Source organism: Sebastes fasciatus, chromosome 8 (assembly GCF_043250625.1).
Source record: "Sebastes fasciatus isolate fSebFas1 chromosome 8, fSebFas1.pri, whole genome shotgun sequence".
Lineage (NCBI taxonomy): Eukaryota > Metazoa > Chordata > Actinopteri > Perciformes > Sebastidae > Sebastes > Sebastes fasciatus.
The window spans coordinates 17467616-17488796 of record NC_133802.1 but is presented as its reverse complement, the minus strand read 5'-3'; the positions used below and the strand labels follow the sequence as shown (position 1 = coordinate 17488796).

Below are 21181 nucleotides of genomic sequence, written 5' to 3'. Positions count from 1 at the left end.
GATTTTACAACGCCCCTCCAGAGCCACAGAAGAAATTATACAGCAGTTTTCACCGGCTAATAGGACTCTTCATGATGAGTAAACCGAACCTCATGTGTATAATCAGTGGAGTGCCACTTTAAGAATTGTGGTAAATAGTAAATGGAGTTGTATTTATATAGTCTAGTTTTCCCACCACTCAGAGTGCTTTACACTACATGCCAACATTCACCCGTTCACACACACATTCACTCACACCGATGGCACAGCCTTCGGGAGCAATTTGGGGATCTGCGGGTCGCCGATCTTCCGATGAGTGGACGACCCGCTCTACCTCCTGAGCCACAGAAGAGCAGAAGATTTCATGGTTGGAAATAATAATCTCAAACATATCTTTGGTATCTCTGTGCTGCAATTTCTTGTCATTTACGCTGATAGATATTTCTGTAATAAGCCAATATTGGCCATGCTGATGTATCTTTCCAACATCAAAAGGACATTCTACAAATACTTAAACCCCAAACAACGATGTGTGGCCTACTCACCTATTAATGTATTTCCTGCTATGAATTGATCTCGTCTTGCCCATTTATCCAGGAATAAAAAACTGAAAATATTTGTGATCCCAAGTTTAATATGCTGTAAACAAAATGAAATCATTGAAAAGCAAGATACAAATAAAACAAGCAGGTCAGTCGGATGTCAAAATATATTTTTGACTTCTTCATAAGGACACTTAAGCAATACAACCAGTGTATTTTTCAACATAATCATCACATTATCAAAAATTACAAGCAGTATCATATCTCCATCACAGTGTACCCTTAATATTTTTAACCAGTGCTGCTCACCATAAGGCTGAGCACAGAGGGGGGGCTTTGCCCAGGCAGCAGACAAGAATCTACGAACTTATTACTTCTACTGGCTAAAACAAACAACAAAAGCAGCGTTTAATCACATGAAATAAAACTCTCAACACTTCTATCAGTAGCATCAATGCTAGGCTGATTAGTGAGACCGCTCCTTGGAGTCATAGTCCTCTATAAATTTCTCCATTCCCTCCACACAGCGCTTGCCGATGTCCCTGAGGTTCTCTTGCAGCGCGGACTGGATGGGGCGCTCCAGGGTCGGATCCTTTGCTATCAGCATCTTTGCCACGAGGCCAAACATTTCACATTCCTGATAGTACACCTGCGAGACACACACACACACATCCGAGGTTTCAGGACAAATGGGAGGAAGGAAGGGGCGAACAGTGAGATGGAGCGGGAGAATGGGATAACAGAAGAGAAAGTGTCGAAGTGAGAAGTCTCCAATTACCACTGAATGGATTATCAACCCCAAAACTGTTCACAAGTATTGTGTGTGCCTGTATTCAGAGTTTTGTGGACATTTTTGCATCAGCTACCTGTTGCCAGTCTGCCTTTTCTCCTCGCAATATCTCTACAATCCTGCAACCATGGAGATATGAAAAGCAAGAGACCATCTTTTCCATCAAGTGGGTGGAAACACACACACACACAGAAACACACAGCTGATGAGCAGAGCATCATGTGATGTCTGCAACATTGAAGACAGCATTACAGCACGTGTCGGAGCCTCTTGTGATACAGGTGAGCCGAGATAAAGAGCTTTGTTTTGCGTTTTTGCTCAATTAGAAAACACCCTCAATCATGTCAAACGATGAATAAGACCTTCTTCGTCGGGCTCAGCAAAGTGGAGACAATAATGACACTCAAGTTGCCACAGGCTCAGCATTTCAAAATTAATGTTTAGACTAGAGAAAACAAATCTTTTTTTCTTGTCTCATGTCTCCCGGCGCTTTTCCTCTGTCACTCTCTAATCCCAGCTTCTCTTATCTCTCCTCTACCTCTATCTGTTTGTAACTAACCCTTCTCCCAAGGTGTGTGTTTATGTAATGACACTCATCCTCTACCTCGTCTATCTCTTTCCTCTTCTGCTGGATGGCTCGGTCTCGTGTCGCCGTCTGGCTCGCAGTTGAAGGGAGCTCCCCGTCTCTGCTGCGTTCTCTCTCTTTGCTTTTACTCCCGTTGTGATCTCTCTCCCTGCTTTGGTTCCTGTCGCTCTGGCAAATCTGCAAACAGAAAACGAGACCAGAGTTGGACCTTAGTACATTTGGCCAAAAACACGGGCGCAAACACTGATGATGACTGAGCTGCTAATGACCACAAGATGACTAAAGTGAAATTCCACATGTCCACTTGTAAAATGCAGCAAATTAATTATCAATTCAGAATTTGTTCTGTGGGCATATTCAATGGTAAAAAAAAATAAAAGCTTAAGTAAAACTAGTAGGCCTAACACTTCCTAATAATTGCAAAGGTTGCAGCAATTGGCTTTATTAAAAGGTACAGTTTGGTAACATCTAGTGGTATGGTTGCCCTTTCCAAGAGTGCGGTAACATGATTCGCCGAGTGCAAAACCGTGGTAGCGCCGCGGCCTGCTCCCCATTGTAGATATGAAGGGCTCATTCTAAGCTAACGAAAACACAACGATTCTTAGTTTCAAAAGTACAAGTTTCACTGTATACTACCTGCCCTGCACAAAAAAAGCAGATAGACACAGTTAGAGACTAGCTGGCAAACATAGTGGAGCATTTAGCAGATAAAGATTCAGGAGGTGGTGGAGACCAAAAACAGAGCTAAAAGGACAATGAATACTGGTCTTACATTTATTAAAGAGCTGGTTAAACAGACAGAAAGTTACACCAAATGAAGAGGAGGATGTCTCACAACCTGGCAACCCAAAATTACTTACCACTGATCTACAAAGCATACATAAAGAATTGTATAAGAAAGTAGCACCACGAAACAGAAATGTTAAAGATGAAGAAAAAAAAAAATCCTGATTTAATATTCTATAGTCTTAGTTGTATTATCTTCAATTGTGGTAGTACTTTGATAAATCTAGATGATTTGAACAGTAATTCTTGAACTAATAAATCAAACTGAACAATATTCATCAACACTGTTGAGTTAACAGACATTCCTGAGGTGCAGCATCTGGAAATATTAATGACCAACATGCTAAGAAGATTTAGCTGCTGTTAGTACTTGTATTAAACGACTTGTTGATAACACAGATTGTACCTTCAGGTAAGCTTATTAGCACTGATTAGAATATTGAAAATCTGAAATGAGCTAATCATTCCTGGGTTCCTCTTCCTCTCCTCACTTTAACTTCACTGCAGCAGTGACCAGCAGTGATTCATTATGTGCTGCTCTGCTTCTCGCTGTGTTTAGGTCAGCCAAGAAATGTATTCGATCATTTGATTTCAGTCGTTTTCTGCAGCACCTGGGCTGTTTGCATTAATGCCAACTCATCCTCTGTTATGAGCTCATGTCTAATGAACAAACAGAAACACCATCTACACGGTTAAATTATATAATAGTACTAGAACAAGTAGGGGATGAAGCGATAACTCAATAAACAGAAAGAAACTCTGCAGCAATTTTGATAATTGATTAATTCATTTTCCATTCTCTGGTTTCAGCTCGTCTAATTTGTGGATTTGCTGCTTTTCTCAGTTTTATGTCATCGTAAACCGATTGTCTTTGGGGTTTGGACTGTTGGTAGAAATAAAACAAGACATTTGAAAATTGTGAGGGGCATTTTCTAGTACTTTCTCTTGGCAGACTAGCCTTGACTCAGCAAATTGGAAAGATAAATAACTTGTTGCTCTGTGTACTCAACCGTAAGGCAGAAATGTGTCGGGTGCTCTTGGAAAACGAAGAAAAATCAGGGTCGACAGGACGGCAATGCAGGCACTCCAAAATATTAAAACAAGTGGCAAATGAAGAAGGAAATATAATAAAAAAAACTTTATTATAGTGGCTAAATCATTAAAAAAAAGCTTTGTTGAAAGCCCTCAAGAAGACTTACAGTGGTCGAAACATGTTGGCTTTTTTAATGATTTAGTCACTATAGTTAAACCTGCAGTAAGCAGAATGCTTTTGGCATCATTGGGCAAAAATTCCATAATAACCTTTCAGCATATTGTAATATTATAATAATTAGATAACTAGACTTCTGTACCCGTGACGGGAGACTTTGGCCAATCACAGGTCATTTCAGAGAGAGAGCATTCCTATTGGCTGTGCTCCAGCTGGTTGGCGGTGCTTGGTATTTCCTCAGCAGATCACAACATGGCTGCCGGGTCGCAAACTTTCTCATTTGACAGCTAAACAGTACACCACAAGATGTTTCTGAAAACATTTTATGTGAGAAATAGGCATTACAGTAACAAAATATTGATTCATATTTGATCAGCGCTGCCTAGTTTGACCGTTTGATCGGAGTTTGAGAGTGATTAACAGCTGCTCAGAGACGGCAGGCTCCAGCTCGGCTCTGATTGGTTGTTTTCCTCCGGTCTGTGAAATCTTGCAGAAGCCATTAGGAGCTCCGGAGGACACCGGAGGACACAGAGGCACATGACTTTTTCTCAGATTACCTGTCTCATGCACTACTGTCAGGATATAGTGGCCGTTTACTAAAAATAACTTTTTTAATTATATTTACTCCAATTCTACTGCTTTAATTGATAATGAAAATAATCATTAATTACAGCTCTTATTTTTACAATGTTTTATCAGATTGTACATTGTACAGGACAGAAAATAGCATTACATCCCAAATTACTTTCATCACCAAATGTTTTTATTTCCTAATTGGAATAAAATTGTCAAAAGCTCTATATATATAAATCATATCACAGTAACAACATACAGACTGTGCAGCCAGCTACAAAACATGTACATTAGGTCATTCTTAAGGAATGTGTGGACCATTATATTTTAAGAAAATGGAAGAAAAGGGGAAAGCAGAGCAGGTTTTCTGCTTGTGAACTTACAGTGAACTGCATGTCCTTGTCTCTGCTGGAAGTGGATCTGGGTAAGAAAGGTCTGGTAGCTGGAAAACAGACAAACCACACGGTCAACACAACAACACAACAAGAGAATGGAGAGATGGCCTTCTTTTTCTATTTACAGTAAGCACCTACAGCATCTATAGGTGCATCTTTAGATCACCATTGATGGTTAAAAAAAATGGTTTAATCATTCTCTCTCTCTCTTCAGCCTCTTGTTGGAAAATGTTTTTCTTTGGAAGTATCAGAGTCTAACAATCAATATATATATATATATATGTATGTATATATATATATATATATATATATATATACATACATACATATATATATATATCTTTAAGCAGAATGATTTTGCTTTGTAATCTACAGTGTTTCTATGTGAAACACTGGTTTTGTTATGGCTCATTATATACTGCTGGCTAGTCTCCCTCTCTCTCTCTCATATACACACACAAATCAGCGATGAGTCACCATCATCGCACCATCACTCAGGCACACAAAAAACCTGTTCCACACTCACACATACACAAACACACACCTCCACAGTGCTGCAGTGTGCGCACAGATACAGCGCCTGGGTGCAAGAGAAGATAAAAACATTACACTACCAACAGCTCAGTCGTTTCAAACAACACAACGTACCACTTTATATCAGGAAAAAAGATCAACAAAAACATTCACAGTTTGTGTTAAAAAACAAGGAAACATGATCGTAACTAATTTTAAACCCCCTCCTGTTTACTTCCAGACTCCCACTGACAAATGATGAGGTAATTCTCAAGTATCTAATAAATCTAGCGGTAACGTAATTACACCGTTTACATCCTGAGACATATAATGTATAATGCATGGACTGCCACATCACATCACATCACTCCATAATTCATCTGTTGAGTCCAGGAAAAGCTTATCAGTGGTCAGCGTTATGTAACTCTGGTTTGTTGCTACCAGAGTATGTGACTACCTACCAACCACCAGATACCACGATGAGCAAATGCCCTCCAAATATTTGTAATGCAAAGTGTCCATGAAAATGTGCACGCCTCTGCTTGCTTATACTGCCACCCAATGGTCATTTAATAAAGTGCACGATGATGCTGTATAGCTTGTAAAGTACATTATTTAAATATACTGTATGTGTATGTGCAGGAGGTGGCAAACATTTTGTTATATTGTTTCTGTTGGGAGTGTGTCAGGGTGTTATTTGTTTATGTAACACTATGACAATGCGGTGGTTTGTGTTGTATTAAACTGTATAATATGTGTGTATATGTGCTTCTGTTATTGTGTCTAACCACTGTACACGTGTGTGTGTGTGTGTGGAAGAGGCCGAGTGTTTTCTTATGTTCAGGCATTTACACATTCATGATGTATGTAGGGCGGGAATTAACAATTATTTTAATAGTCGATTAATCTGATGATTATTTTCTTGATTAATCGATTAGTTTTTTGGTCAACAAAATCTCAATAAATGGTGAAAAATGGTGAAAAATGTTGATCAGTGACGCCCAAGATGACGTCCTAAAATGTCTTGTTTTGTTCACAAGTCAAAGATATTCAGTTTACTGTCATAGAAGAGTAAAAAAAAACAGAAAATATTCACATATAAGAAGCTGCAATCTGGGAATCTTTTTTTCTTAAAAGATTACTCAAACTGATTAATTGATTATCAAAATAGTTGCTGGATACTTTAATAGTTGACAAATAATAGATTTATCGTTGCAGCTCTAGATGTATGCAGTGCTTTGTATGGTAAAGCTGAAAATAAACTCATAAATTCCTACACCGTGTGGCCAAAAGTATGTTTACACCCAAACATCAACATCTCATTCCAAAAACATGGGCACTAAAGGAATAGTTCCACATTTTGGGAAATTTGCTTATACACTTTATTGCTGGCATCTGAAAAGATTGATACCACTCTCTTGTCTGTACCAGGGTTATTATAGTAAACTAAAACTGAAAGTAAAATGAGAATATGCAGTGAAACATTTTTAAGTAAACTGAAACTAAATATAAACAATATCCTTTAAGAAAAACCCAAACTAAACTGAAATGATATTGCCTGGGTGAAAAACTAATAAAAATACTTTCCATTTACGAGGTCGTGAATACCACAGGAGAGGGGGGTGTTCATATGTATATTTATCTTCTCGTAAACACAAACATGACCCCATTTGAAGGCACCAATAGTTACTAATAACATTAAAGATGTAAATCAGCCATCATTCATTTATCAATCATTCATTTTCATTATTTATCTGCTGTGAAAAAGATTTATCTATATGGTGCTCCAGGTCTTTGAAGAAATCATTAGCCTATAATAATCCTGTAATATTCCAAGAGCATTAATGCTATTTGTCTGTGCTGCCACACTTTTTTGATTAACAACAGTCTTTACAACCCTGGTTTCAACTTTCATCAGCTATATAGTACTAAAGTCCTGTAGCCTCACACATTGCGCAACACCACAGAGAAACACCGTCTTTAAAACACACACAAAAAGATAATGTTTTACAGCAGCAGTTATTACACATGTATTTATAAGTTTATGCCCCTGTGCATAAGAGATGATGTGGTGAAAACCCGTAGCATTAAGTGAACTAAGGAGCACAGTCCAAACCATAAAAACACTTATTTGTAGTCCTATAGCAGGCTGTTCTCATACACCGTTCGTAGCTATACTGTACCTACGAAAAGTAATGCGCTGGAATTCATATATATATCCCACGAAATCAATTTGTATGTAATCTGCGTAATCGCAAAACGCTGTGTAGGGAGGAGGTCATGGTGGATGGGTTGGTCAAAAAACACCAGACCGGTGTACCCCGTTTGTACCCCGTGTGAAACAAGAAGTCAACGTTGATTTATGTCACATAACTTCTGTACTTAGGTTATGCCACTTCCGGAGTTATTTTACCCAAAACCACAACCTTTTCCTAAACTTAACCAAGTAGTTTTGTTGCCTAAACCTAATCAAGTTGTTTTCTGTGACGACAGAAGTTTTATTTTGAAAAGACTGTGTAACGGAAGCAGAAATTTAACACAAACAAACTAAAAAATGAGGAATAACTTTTCATAAGATATCATACGAACCGTTGTATGAGGATACGTTGAGCTATAGTGAACCTTTTGTCAAAGTCTCTTCATAAATGTTCAAATGAGATGAAGGGAAGGGGTGTATTATCGTTGTTTTCAGACATTAACTTACTGTTGTTTTGTTTCGAAGGTGAACTCCCATCAGTGCTCTCTCTCTGCTCGTACCAGTCCTTCTCCTTCTCCTTCTCCTTCTCCTTGTCCCGGTCCCTGTCCCTCAGTTCGTTGTGGTGATATTTAGGATGGAAATGATCTCTTCGGTGGAAGTAACCCCGGTGGTTGAAGTGGTGGTACCTCTGGTTGGGAAAGCCACGTTTGTGGAATGAGTGGTCATCCCTTGGAAAACAGAGAGAGGAAAAAAAGCTTTCTTGGCAGCCAGAATCACCCTCGACCTCTTTATCAATGTTTTGCAGGTAACTCAGCAATTGTTGGGAGGAAAACGAAATACAAAGTGCTCCCTGTTCTCGACCCGTCAGTCTTACCGAGGTCTTTGGAATCGCCCTCCAAACTTGGGTTTGTAAGAATTGGACAGCCATGCCCTCGGTCTGGATGGACTTCGCACTCTTCTGATCAGCCTCTTGGCGTCCTGTATCGTCACGGGTAAACCGATATATAATCACACTGTGGCGCTTTACAGAAGAGAGCAGAACAATCACAGAGTCTAAAACAGTCACTATGAGACGTGGCATCTGAGAACAGGATGTACCTACAGTGGGAGACGAAGAGCCGTCAGTGGGCCGCTTGTCGACAGACTCATCACTGTGTTCCCTGTGCCGCAACATGGAGCCCTGAGGAAATAACGCACCATATTAATCACAGCTATTATGGTGTTACAGTACAGGTAGTGTGTGATTATTATTAGTGCTGAGGGGAGTGGAAAAATAAATCGTTTTAGTAATTATTCAAGCACAAATGACAAACATTCCCCTCATGTCCCAGCCTTTCAAATGTGACGATTTGTTAGTTTTCTTTGTCTTATGTGACAGTAAACTGAGAGTTAACTCAGACTGTGATCAACATTATTCACAATTTGCCAACATTTTATAGACTAAACTAGGGCTGCAACTAACAATTACTTTCATTATCGATTAATCTGACTATTTTTTTCTAAATTATTCAATCGTATAATCATTCGGTCTATAAAATGTGAGAAAATAGTGGAAAATGTCCATCCCAGTTCCTCAAAGTCCAAGATGATGTCTTTAAATGTCTTGTTTTTTCAGTCCAAAACCCAAAGATATTCAGTTTAATAAGATATTAAACAGATAAGCAGGAAATCTCCATATTTGAAAGGCTGAAAACAGCATTTTCTGCCATTTTTGCATGAAAAATAACTGATTAATTGATTATCTAAATAGATTGCTGATTCATTTTCTGTCAATTGACTAATCAATTAGTTGACTAATAGTTGCATCTCTAGACTAAACAATATATATATATATATATATATATATATATATATATATATATACAGTATATATATGTAATACAAATAATGCTGGAACCAAAGGTCAATGACATAGTGTTTAGACAAATTTAACATTAAGGGTATACATTTCTTATAAATAAAACAATCCTGCTAGTTTTTAATCAGGATATGTTTATGATATGTTTATTCATCAGAAATATTATAATATGGTTTAAAAATACTCTATATTTGTTATTTCAATCAAATTCTCCATTGTCCCACTTTAGGAAATATGGTTTGAAAAGTGGGACAGGATGATTTGCCTAATGTGGGACCGCATGGATTGTGCAATAATAATGGTTATTTATAGGGGTTTTAGTCTTCTAATGCATTATTTTAGATATTTAAGGCGAAGGGCAAATTATATTCATCTCTGTTAAACTGGTAGGAGTTTTTTTTTCTAATCTCTGCAGGTTGTTGTTTTTATGGCTATGCATTACAGGTTATTCAATCATTACCCATAATGCAGTTTGTGGTAAGCAATGGTTTCACACAGGTTCGGGTTTAATGTGTTGCCTCAAGGTTTAATGTATTAGCTTGAAATAGGCCCTATGCCTGTCACGGTTGTGTGTGTGTTCCCTGTATAGCCAAATGAAAACTTTGCAATTCACAGCAGATTCATGAATTTTTTGCTGTGCATTTAGTTATGCTATTTTTTGCATAACATATATGATAATTTAGGCTATTTAATGTCTTTCTATTATGCCTAAATGCTTCAAAACTATTATAGTCTATTGTTGTCTGAGGTTGTTCGATTCTCCCTGTAACATCCACAACTATAAGCCTACATTTTGTAACAGCATTTACATTGTAAGTGGTAAAATTACTGAACATGGGATTGAGTGTTTCCTATGTTAATTAAGGTGATTTAGGCCTTTTAACAGATTTTTCAGTGTCTCACATTTCGGACATGACTGTCCCACATTAGGAAATCAAGACTTATCTGAGACAACTTTGGCACTAAGAGTAATAATATGTCCATCATTTCTTTTATGATATCTGCATTTTCTTTTTTGGTTTGATTAGGACATATCCTGGGGATGTCGGAGTGGTACCGGGTGTGGATTTAAGGTCCCATATCATGCTAATTTTCAGGTTCATATTATTTTGTATTTCTACTAGAACATGTTTACATGCTGTAATGTTCAAAAAAGCCTTTATTTTCCTCATACGGTCTGCCTGAATATGCCTGTATTTACCCTCTCTGTCTTAAACGCTCCGTTTTAGCGCATTTTGACGGAATTGCAAAAGAATTGCGTTGCTAGGCAACAGCTTGGGTCCATGTGTACTTCCTGTCAGCTGATGTCATTCACATACACTGCAACCTGGAATAAACTGGGACACATTTAGAATGTTTACGTTTAAAATTGTGTCAAGGGTCTAAATATTGTATATTCGTGACATCACAAATGGGCAGAAATCCTGACAGCTTGTTTCAAATGCACAGTTTCTGAATACGGGCTGTGTGTATTTCCCTGTGGATTGAGTGTTTCGATACTTTCACAGTATTTATATAGGACTTAAGCCTGCTTTATAATAACAAAACATGAAAATCTCACTTTTTTATAAAATGGGACCTTTAATATGCTTCATATTGCAATATATGCCAGAAGTCTGACATGTAAAAAAAAAAATGTCCCACATAAGGCTAATTCACCCTACCTATTTCCAAAAATAGCCAACCTCACACTTTCTGTCATTATGGAGTATGATGAATGACACTGTATTAAAAATAAAATGCATTACTTTTTGTTGTTACATTTCTACATTGTGTGTATGTGATGATCAGTATAATGACACTTTTTAATGCCATGTGGTGTTATTTTAATACACTGTTATAATGAATCTCACGAGACAGGTCTTGTTGGTGCTCTTTGTTAAAGATCCAGCTCTATTTTGACTGACTGGATTTGAAAGTAGATCTATTTGGTTAAAGCGGGGTTTCCTGACTGATCAGTCTGTGAGCACATGCCGCACTTGAGACAACTCTCTCCGGCAGCTCTTTACTCCTCTTTACAGGAAATGTTATTATGTGTACCTTGCTTTGCGGTGTGTCCTGCGGTCGTGCATGGTCCATGATCTCAGCCAGTTTGCAGCGGTGTCTGATCTGTGACTTTATTTCTCTCTAGAGATCAGAGGACAACCAGAAACCAGGAAGCGATGAGAGTGACACACCAAATTAAAGTCTTCGTTACAGCTCGAAAGTGAAAATATCTACATTTCTGCCCCTCTCGTGGTTTAATCATCTGAACCGTGCTGAGAAGTTTAAAAGGTTTACTACCTTGTAGTTGAATGTCTCACATTGTCGACTAACGATCTGACACTTCTCTGGTTTCCGCTGGAAAATAACGCAACATGTTTTTTTTTTTACTTCCCTTTTCTCGCAGCCACCCAATCCGGTTCAGACTGCTGTCATAAAGGCTTGTTATCACAATCTCAACTAAGGAATCAAGCTTTTCTACACGCAGGCGCAGTCAGCCTCATGTTTCATCTGCCACACCTGTTTATACACCTTTGTTTTATGGTTTTACACTTTGCACTTTGGTTGTGATGTCCTACAGGAGTGTGTTTTTACCAAATGATGGCGCACTTCAGCTGCAAGTAGGGATTTTAAACTGTGTACTGGAAACTAAGAAATAAGCATTTCACCTATGTTTGGTTGTAAGGAAGCTCTAAAGGGACATAATTTAACTTTTTAATGCCGTTTTCTCGAGATCACAATTTAATTATCGTTATGGTCGTAACATATGGAGTCAGATCAGTCACTTTTTTAAATACTTTTATTACGAATTACTTGTGAATTATACATCCACAAAATGTCAATATATAATTGCAATTTCTTTCACACATCAATACCCACACACATACTTACAAATATATATATACATTTTTATTTATTTTTTTAAAACGACACAAAAAAATAAAAAAAGAGATCAGTCTCAATATTAATGAATGCACACAGAAGGAATCACAAATGTAATTTGGGATTTATATATAAATGACTCTAAAAATAGTTATTGTTGTATGTAAATGTAAAAATAAAAATCCACATACGGTTCCCAAATATATTTCTGATGCACACAGATATTTCTTGTTTTAAATAAATTTTATAGAAATCCACATATACATTTATTTATGTTTAAAAGTATTTGCAATTTATGACGGCTCGTGATCTCGAGATAACGGTATTAAACAAATAATGGTAATAAAAAAAAAAGTTTGAATCCTGTCCGCAGGGATGGCTCTAACCCTTTTGATGCCCTAGGCGAAATCCGGATTTGGATATTTATTTTAAAATTATTATCATTATTTTCTTTTTAGAGGGCGACCAGTGTCCCCCAGATATGGCCTATGCCTTAAGTCGGACCAGCATGTCCATTTAGGGCTTCAGTAGATGGGTAACCCAAAAATATGATTTAGACTTTGGTTGTTGAACTAGTCCTACACCAGTCAACATAATTTCTGCCATTACACAGTCTCCTGAGTGAGACTGTAATGAAATAAAACAGATTATTATTATTTAGTTTCTTCAAGGACATCCTGAACGACCTATTATGGCCCCCAGATCCCAGTTTGGGAACCTAATATGCTTAATTTCCATGTTCATAAAAGCCTTACAAACAGTGCATTTTTGTACAATCTACCTATCTTGTTCAATCTACCTAGGAAAGCCATCCGTCCTCTGAATGCCCTAGGTCTCAAGTTTATGATTCTAAAGCTTCATGAGGCTGTGATTATCTAGAGGTCACGACAGGTCATTCTGTACAGAGAGGTCAAGTTTAAAAAAATGGTCTCACTACAATGAAATGGCAACTATGGGGACTAACATCATCACACATTAATACAGTTGTGCTCATTGGATCCACAAGAATCTCAGCTTTACAGTGATACCAAATTTATGTAGTTCCAAGACTGTTTAAGGACTACTGCATTCAGAAATATTCAATACACCATTTTAGAATAGGCGAAAACAACACATTTATATAGCATTCAAATAACTGCATGTTTTTTGCACAAAACTGCATGTGATTATCATAAAGTGGGCATGTCTGTAAAGAGGAGACTCGTAGGTACCCATAGAACCCATTTTCATTCACATATCTTGAGGTCACAGGTCAAGGGACCCCTTTGAAAATCGCTAATCCAGTTTTCCCTCGCCCTCGCCTTCCAGACAAACTGGCATGACATTATTGTACCAATGGGTACGTATAGTTTTTCTACTTCCATATAATACCAAATATCTTCACTCTAGCTGTAAGACTGAGCCTCCTACAGCCTCTTAAAGACAGCTATGTTCGCCGGGAATCCTGCGGGTCTCAGAAGTGCTGTTAGTTAGTTTAAACCTTAAACTGTGAAAATGTTTAGTTGTGTACCATTTTAACACAATATTTGAAGGGATGCTTATTCATCGATGTGTTATATGTCATAGGCTATGTGTTAAACTAGACACAAATGTCCACTTTTAAAGTCAACTACTTAAGTTTAAATTAAAAAAAACATGAGCTCCAGTCTCACATGGCTTTAGTTATAGTAACCTAACATTTTGTGTTGGAATGACAGGGTGAGTACAAAGAATAGCTGAGGTCATCATATACTGCCATCCACTTCAGGCTTAGTGTTCCTTTCTCCACCCACTGTCTCCACCCATCACACTTCCTCCTCCCATAGAGAGAGAGAGAGTATTATTAAAACCAGACAACCTTAAGATGACCAGGAGCTGTGTAGTCCTGTTCTCTTTCTATTCAGCAGGCTTAAACCATTCAACAGAGGCACGTTTTGAAAGGTAATGATGAAACAAACATACTGAAGCTGTTGTGTTGTCCTTCGCCTGTTGGTGTTGAGAGTTAAGAACTTGTTTGGGCAGGTTGTCATTCTTGTCAGGGCAGTTTTACAAAGTGTGCCGTGTGAACGTTGGCCTGTGTTTGTTAGGTAGGCCTTTTAACTATATTATGGAGGAAAGGTATAGAGTTACATTTGTCATTTTCTTGGCTTGATATAGTAAAAAATAGCTGGACTCACTCAGCAACCTCAAGGCATAAATGAATTCAAATATATTTGTAAAAAAACCTAACTATTACATGTGTGACACAGCTGCTCTCATCTGCACAATTATGTGTTTTTTTCTGGTGTCACATACCTCTGTTCAGGAGGAAAACGTTTTTTTAGGGGGGAGGGGAAAACAAGAGACAAACACAATGTTCTCACCTATTCAGTTTCAGTTTGCTTTATCAATTGATTCATTGATTTAAGTGTATAAAAGTTTCATGATTTTGTCTCTTTTTCACAGCACCAACACTGAAATCGTCCTGGCATCATTCAACACCCCAAGTTCCAGCTAAATTTCTATTTAAACTACGAGGCTGACCGCAAGAAAGGACATGAGGTAAGGACAAAATATCTGCTAGCATCCTGAGAATACACTTAAAGGATATGACTGTTAGTTTTACATATTTTTGCTATTGTCAACAAAAGAAAAGACCTAAAACAACTATGTGTCAGTTTGTCTCTCAATATCTTCTGACTTTTCTACCCTGTCTGTGGCACTCAGCCTTAAGCTCATTGCTTTGGTTTTTAAAAAAAGACAAAAATATACACTTAGTTGCCAGTTTATTAGGTACAACTAGTTCAAAGTAATGCAATCCTGTAGTAAATCCACTTTCATGAAGGTTATAATGTTCAGTTATTGTTGACACTGTTTTAGAGAGGTGTTGATTTAACTTTATGATTATTGTGGAGGCTGTAGTTGTTTGTGGATCGGTTGAATTGTATTACATTATGTTATGATATCATTATTTTGTGCACTCCATTTAGACCAACAAGTTTATAGGCTAAATAATATAAACACCTCTCTGTTGTAATACACTTCTGCAGCACCGCAAATTAAATCATCATGCAGGCAAGATTATTGCAGGACTATTGCATCTATAATTTTGACAACAATTGACAAACAATGTGTTTTAAAAAGGATAAATAATTTATTAGGATCAAATAATTGTTGGTTTTGGTCTTTTCATTTGTGGACAATAAGAAAAATACAGAATAACACCACCCTTATCCATATTGTCTGAGTGCATCAATGGTCTTAAAATGCTTTACAGTAGTGTAACACAGTCATGTCTCGCAGGGTGCAACCCATCTCAAGAGTGCAAATTCTGCAGGAGTTTCGTTTGCAATGCAAGACACTCGCAGCCAATGACAACAGAGGCTTTAATCAGGAGTTTGAGGTACGTTTTACAATTGAACTTGGATCAGATTTGTGAAGCTAAGAGTGTTTGTCATGTGTGCTGATGTCTTTGGCTCTGTGAAGGCGCTGGAAGAAGTTGGCAAAGACCTCCACAACAGATCGGGGGACTTGGAGGCCAACAGAGAAAAGAACAGATACCCCTACATATTGCCATGTAAGCGCAAACCTCATCATACTAGAACAGATTACAGCAAGTATGTGTGGCAGGACTTTTATTTGTCTGCTTTCCGTTTGGCTGTAGATGACCACTGTCGCGTGAGGCTGTCCGTCCAAAACTCCCAACCACACACTGACTACATCAACGCCAATTTTGTGCCTGTCAGAACTCATTCACCTCCTCAACCACATTTATTTTGTCATTTCCAACTCTGCACTGCATCTGTTAATGACTGTGTGTCTGTATTCAGGGTGGAGGATCAGAGAGAGACTTCATCTGCACCCAGGGTCCTTTGCCCAACACCGTGGTTGACTTCTGGAGGATGGTGTGGGAGCAAAACGTCAGGATAATCGTCATGGTGACAGCCCTGAGACACAAGGACTGGGTCTGATATTAATACAACTTTTTTCCTCCACCTGCTACTGTTGCAGTTCACTGAACATTTCTGCTTGCCACTATATTTTGTTCGTCTGCCACTTCTGAATCTATGTAGAACACTTTTTTAAATACTATTTAATATAAGGAAAACATATCTGCCATGGTGGCAGGTGACCTGACATTTTTACTTGCCACAGCCAACATTTACCCTGTATTTGGCCAGTGGCAGGTGCTTTATTAGTGAACTATTGTGGTGCCGCAACACGTTCTCATCCCAACTCGTCACATACTGACGCTTTGTTGTTGCAAATTCACATAAAAACACTTGCTTAGGCACCAGATTTAGGAAGAAATCATGTTTGGGCTTAAAAATGTTTTTACAGTGAAAATGACACTGAACGTTGTGAATACGGGACATGAATGAACAGCTGATAGTAACGTGAAAGGGAAACTTAACGCACGAGACGTGAACAGCAGTCTCCTTGATGCAGGTTTGCCCATCCACCTGCCCTCCCACACCCCTGTCTGTGTCTCTGAACTACGTCACCACAGCACTTTTCCTAAGCATTTAATATTGACGCCAATGGGCTTACATTGTAGTTATTGGAAAGCCTGGTACGTCTCATACCGACGCTAAAGGGTGCCTTGTGCGTCAGTATCCGACGCCAACGGCTGCGACAAAGCGTCGGTATTTGACACCCTGGAAATGAGAACAGACTGGGAGCCGGTAGGCAGATTTTGTTATCTTCAGACAGAGCCGGGCTAGCTGTTTCCACCTGTTTCCAGGGTTTGTGCTAAGCTAACTGGATGCTGACTGTAGCTTCATATTTAGCAGACAGACATGAGAGTGGTATTGATCTTCTCATCTAACTCTTGGCAACAAAGTGACTAAGCAAATTTCCCAAAATGTCACACTATTCATTTAATATCGGTAAATTCCTTTGTCCTTTGTTCCATTGACCCTTATTTCTGTGTGCAGGTGCTGTGTGAGAAATATTGGCCTCTGGAACGAGGGACAGTTCATCATGGACTGATCCAAGTAACGACAGTGACCCGCAAACAAGGTCCAGATTATTTTATCACCACCATTAACCTCAGACAGGTGAGCCAAAGAAACATCCATCATCCTCTTTGGTACCTTTAAACTGCTGCTGTTGACTTCTGTGTGCACTGACCGCACCATTAATCAATCAAAGAAGAAGAAGAAGAAGAAGAAGAAGAAGCCCTCGAGGTTGGATTGAAGGAAAGTGTTTGTGTTTCAGAGAGACTGTCCAACAGGCAGGATCATCACACACTACTACTACCCTGCCTGGCCGGACCGGGGCGTCCCCAAAGACTTGTCCTCACTCTGTGCCTTCACTGAGCATGTGCGGCAGGAATTGGAAGCAGGTCCACGCCTCGGGCCGGCTGTGGTGCACTGCAGGTGTGACCTCTGACCTCCAGCCCATCACCCTCTCCTTCAAGAAACACATTACTCACCTATGTTAAAAATGTGACCCTTTCCGTATTAATCCTGCAGAGCTTTCAGAAGTTAAAGTTGATCCTGTTTATGTGTTTCAGTGCAGGTGTTGGGCGTTCAGGGACGTTTGTGACGTTGTTGTGGCTGATGCAGCTGTGTGTGAGGGGCATCCGGCCTGATATCCGAGCTGCTGTGGAGGATCTACGACTACATCGAATGTGGATGGTCCAGAATCTGGTCAGTCCAGTAGTGAGACTCACCTGCCGTGGTGGAAGAAGTATTGAGATATTTTCCTTAAGGTTCTCTGTATGATATCCAGGGCATAAATATAGTTAGTGCTTTGTTGACATAGCCGGGTTTTAGTGCATATTCATGCATGTGAACGTGCCTCACTGGCTAGCTCACGGCCGCCACGCTGCACTGCACTTGTATGGCATTTACAGCAGCCGTTCCGGAAGTGCAGCACCCAGGGGCGATTCTAGGATCAGATCTTTAGGGGTGCTCAGCCCTCAATGAGAAGGTGACATGCGTACAGTCAAGGGCGTAGGTTTCATTTCAACATTGGGGTTACACTTATTAAGCAGTTATTAAGCTAATTTCCTGCATTCTGGTGAATTTTAATGCACCAAATTCTGCATCAAGTAATGGTGGAAATGTCTCAATGAATCATCAAGAGTCTTAGCTTTACAGTCATATCCAATTTATGCAATTCCAAGACTGTTTAGGGAACCCAGTATGCAGTAATATTCAAGTATACCAGTTTAGGGTTTGATAATTATTTTTAAGGGTGCCGACATGAAAATTAGGTGTGAATGAAAAGAGTCTAAAATTGCCCCTGGTAGCACCCAACCTCTGGTTCCCCCTCAGGTTACCTTAAAGTAAAAGTAGTAATAACAAAGGAAAAAAAAGTACTCCTTTAACAGCAAATGTCCTGCATTCAAAATGTTACTCAAGTAAAAGTAAAAAAGTATTAGCAGCAAAATAAGTAGCAAAAGTACGCATTATGCAATTAGGTAAAGCTGATTTTAAATTGGATACATTTCTGGGTAGTTTAATCTACAGTATAACAATGCTTCATACTTAATAAGTTGATAATATGTTTGCTATGTAGAATCGTTGAGCTACAATAAGTAGTTACAATATTTTACTCTAAAATAAGTAACATGAAATTGAAATGCTCGAGTAAAGTATCTCAATTTTAGTTAAATACAGTACTTGTATCAAAAGTAAAAGTATTCATTATGGATGCTATCTTAGCTCAGCAAACAATGAGAACCGGTTCTTTATGCTTAGCATGCTAAAGCTAAACTGCGTGAAGTAGCTGCGTATTTAACGGACAAATATTGAGGGTGTTATCAATCCTCTCATCTTGGCTATAAAGCTATAACGTATCATCATAAGCTAACCTCAGAATCATAATTAAATCATTGTATTTTCCACCACTGCTTATTTAAAACATAAAATGTACACATGTTTTCCATTGCTTTCTTACTTTGACACTCATAAATCTGTCATCTCCATGCTCATTAACACTGTGTGCTCGGCTGTTTCGTCACAAACATGAGATCTTTATTACCGGCTCATTCCTTTGTGTGCACTCAGGGGCAGTACGTATTTGTTCATCAGTGTCTGCTACACTGGCTCAGTGGAGGAACCTCAGCACGGTGAGAATACAGAAATAAGCTCCCAGTGAGCACCAACACACACCAAATTCAATTTGGGTACAGGCACCGTATAATTAGTCATTGTAACGGGAGATGACATTTTAATTAGGTGTCTTCTCTTTCCCTGCAGGGCCCAAATTCAGGGATCCACTTCAAATATTAACCACCACATTCAGGATCAACCCCACGGCTCCTCGGGTCGCGGGGGGCGAGCGGGTAGGAGGAGACATCGCCATCAACGACAGACGGCTCCATCGGACCAACCGCTGAACACAATGCAGCAGATTTTACACCCTGGGATGCTTCTGAGGAGGTTACTTCCTTCCTCGTCACTGTTTAATCCAGGCTCAAACGCATCCTGAACTCACAAAGCTGATAATACAAAAACAAGCAAGACTGACAAAAGGATTCATGCCCTCATAGCAGTTAAGAAGGAAGGAGACTGCAGAAATAATGCTGACGACATGACCTGACCTGGCCTGCAGGTGGTAAACTGGCCTGACAAGATGCAGATAAATGCTGGTAGAGATAACAGATGCAGCAGTTTGTATTGTTACCAGACGGAAAAGTTCAGGAAGTAACCTGCCAGTCAGGTCAAACCTGCTCCTCTACTATGAATTAGTCACCAGGAGATCCATGGGAACAGTGATGAGGCTGCTCCCTCTGAATGAAGTGTGAACACGCACAGGTACTTGTGGCACAGTTATTGAAACCACTAACTCATGTAGCCCGGTATGCTTAACCATAAGCATATTGTCTGCTTTAGTTTGAAATTCTAAAACATACTTTTTACAAATAACTACACATGGTTACCTACATTATTCAAAACTAAAAGCCTGTGTGTTGTTTCCTTAACACTGACATTGAAATACCACATTCAATCAGCAATCACCTGCACCCAGAAGGCACCTGTTTGTTCTTTACACAACAAGAGGCCAATTTTGGAGAGTTAGAAAACTGTAATTGGAATGTCCTGTATTTTGTTTAAAGTACAATACGGTAACTATGTTCATGTCCTCCTCAGTAAAAGTAACTGTGTCTGATAGTTATGAGTATTGAGAATAAACAAATTTCCTCATTTCATTTGTGTTTATAGTATATTTACAGCATGCTACAAATGAAAATGCCAAAGACTAGAAGATAATAGTGTTTTATACTTATACTGGCATGTGGAAAGAGCTATTTATTTAAGGCTGCAACTCAAGATTATTTTCATTGTTGATTAATTTGTTTATTATTTTCTCGCTTAATCGATTAGTTGTTTGGTCTATAAAATGTCAGAAAATGGTGAAAAATGTTGATCAGTGTTTCCCAAAGCCCAAGATGATGTCCTCAAATGTCTTGTTTTGTCCACAACTCAAAGATATTCAGTTTACTGTCATAGAGGAGTAAAGAAGCCAGAAAATATTCACATTTAAGAAGCTGCAATCAGAGAATTTTGAGGTTTTTTTTCTTATAAATACTCAAACCTATGTATCGATTATCCAAATAGTTGGCGATTCATTTAATATCAGACAACTAATCAATTAATCGCTGCAGCTTTAATTTATTTGGTGTGTGTGTGTAAAGTTAGGATGCAAAATACCATTTTTAAAAGAGGTTATATTGTTTTGAATGAAGTGTTTGCTCTTGCAAGAGATGTGTTATTTTGTGTAAAGGTTTTTGTGTGTCGAATTTCGACAAAGAAGGCCCTAGTTTAAGAAATTGTATTCTAACAATTGCAAAAAAACAACAACCTGTAAATACTGAGGGTGTTAACTGTGTGCAGCCACCCAATATGTCTGGACAATTCATTGTTTTTGTATCTTTGTTTGTCTCCACTATTGATTTATTTTGTTGATTGTTTTT

The 21181-nt window shown here is 38.6% G+C and overlaps 2 protein-coding genes across 3 annotated transcripts; one reads left to right on the top strand and one right to left on the bottom strand.

The window, feature by feature from the left end:
• Nucleotides 1-593: 593 nt before the first annotated feature.
• LOC141772684 (uncharacterized) lies at nucleotides 594-11878 on the bottom strand. Of its 2 annotated transcripts, XM_074643959.1 has the most exons (8): nucleotides 11713-11878; nucleotides 11470-11554; nucleotides 8674-8751; nucleotides 8446-8549; nucleotides 8079-8299; nucleotides 4850-4908; nucleotides 1916-2074; nucleotides 594-1170 (listed from the first exon to the last, which is right to left on the bottom strand). In XM_074643959.1, the coding sequence occupies exons 2-8, from the start codon at nucleotides 11506-11508 to the stop codon at nucleotides 988-990; spliced, it is 843 nt and encodes a 280-aa protein (XP_074500060.1). In that variant the 5' UTR covers nucleotides 11509-11554; nucleotides 11713-11878; the 3' UTR covers nucleotides 594-987. The 2 variants fall into 2 exon arrangements, with proteins under 2 accessions (XP_074500060.1, XP_074500061.1); XM_074643960.1 differs by lacking the exon at nucleotides 11713-11878 and having other exon boundaries at nucleotides 11470-11697.
• A 2225-nt stretch (nucleotides 11879-14103) lies between these two features.
• On the top strand, nucleotides 14104-20753 carry LOC141772682 (receptor-type tyrosine-protein phosphatase V-like). Its single transcript, XM_074643955.1, has 11 exons — nucleotides 14104-14214; nucleotides 14719-14814; nucleotides 15556-15655; nucleotides 15739-15829; nucleotides 15917-15993; nucleotides 16083-16217; nucleotides 17190-17312; nucleotides 17473-17633; nucleotides 17771-17906; nucleotides 19272-19333; nucleotides 19464-20753. The coding sequence occupies exons 2-11, from the start codon at nucleotides 14810-14812 to the stop codon at nucleotides 19693-19695; spliced, it is 1122 nt and encodes a 373-aa protein (XP_074500056.1). The 5' UTR covers nucleotides 14104-14214; nucleotides 14719-14809; the 3' UTR covers nucleotides 19696-20753.
• Nucleotides 20754-21181: the final 428 nt, after the last annotated feature.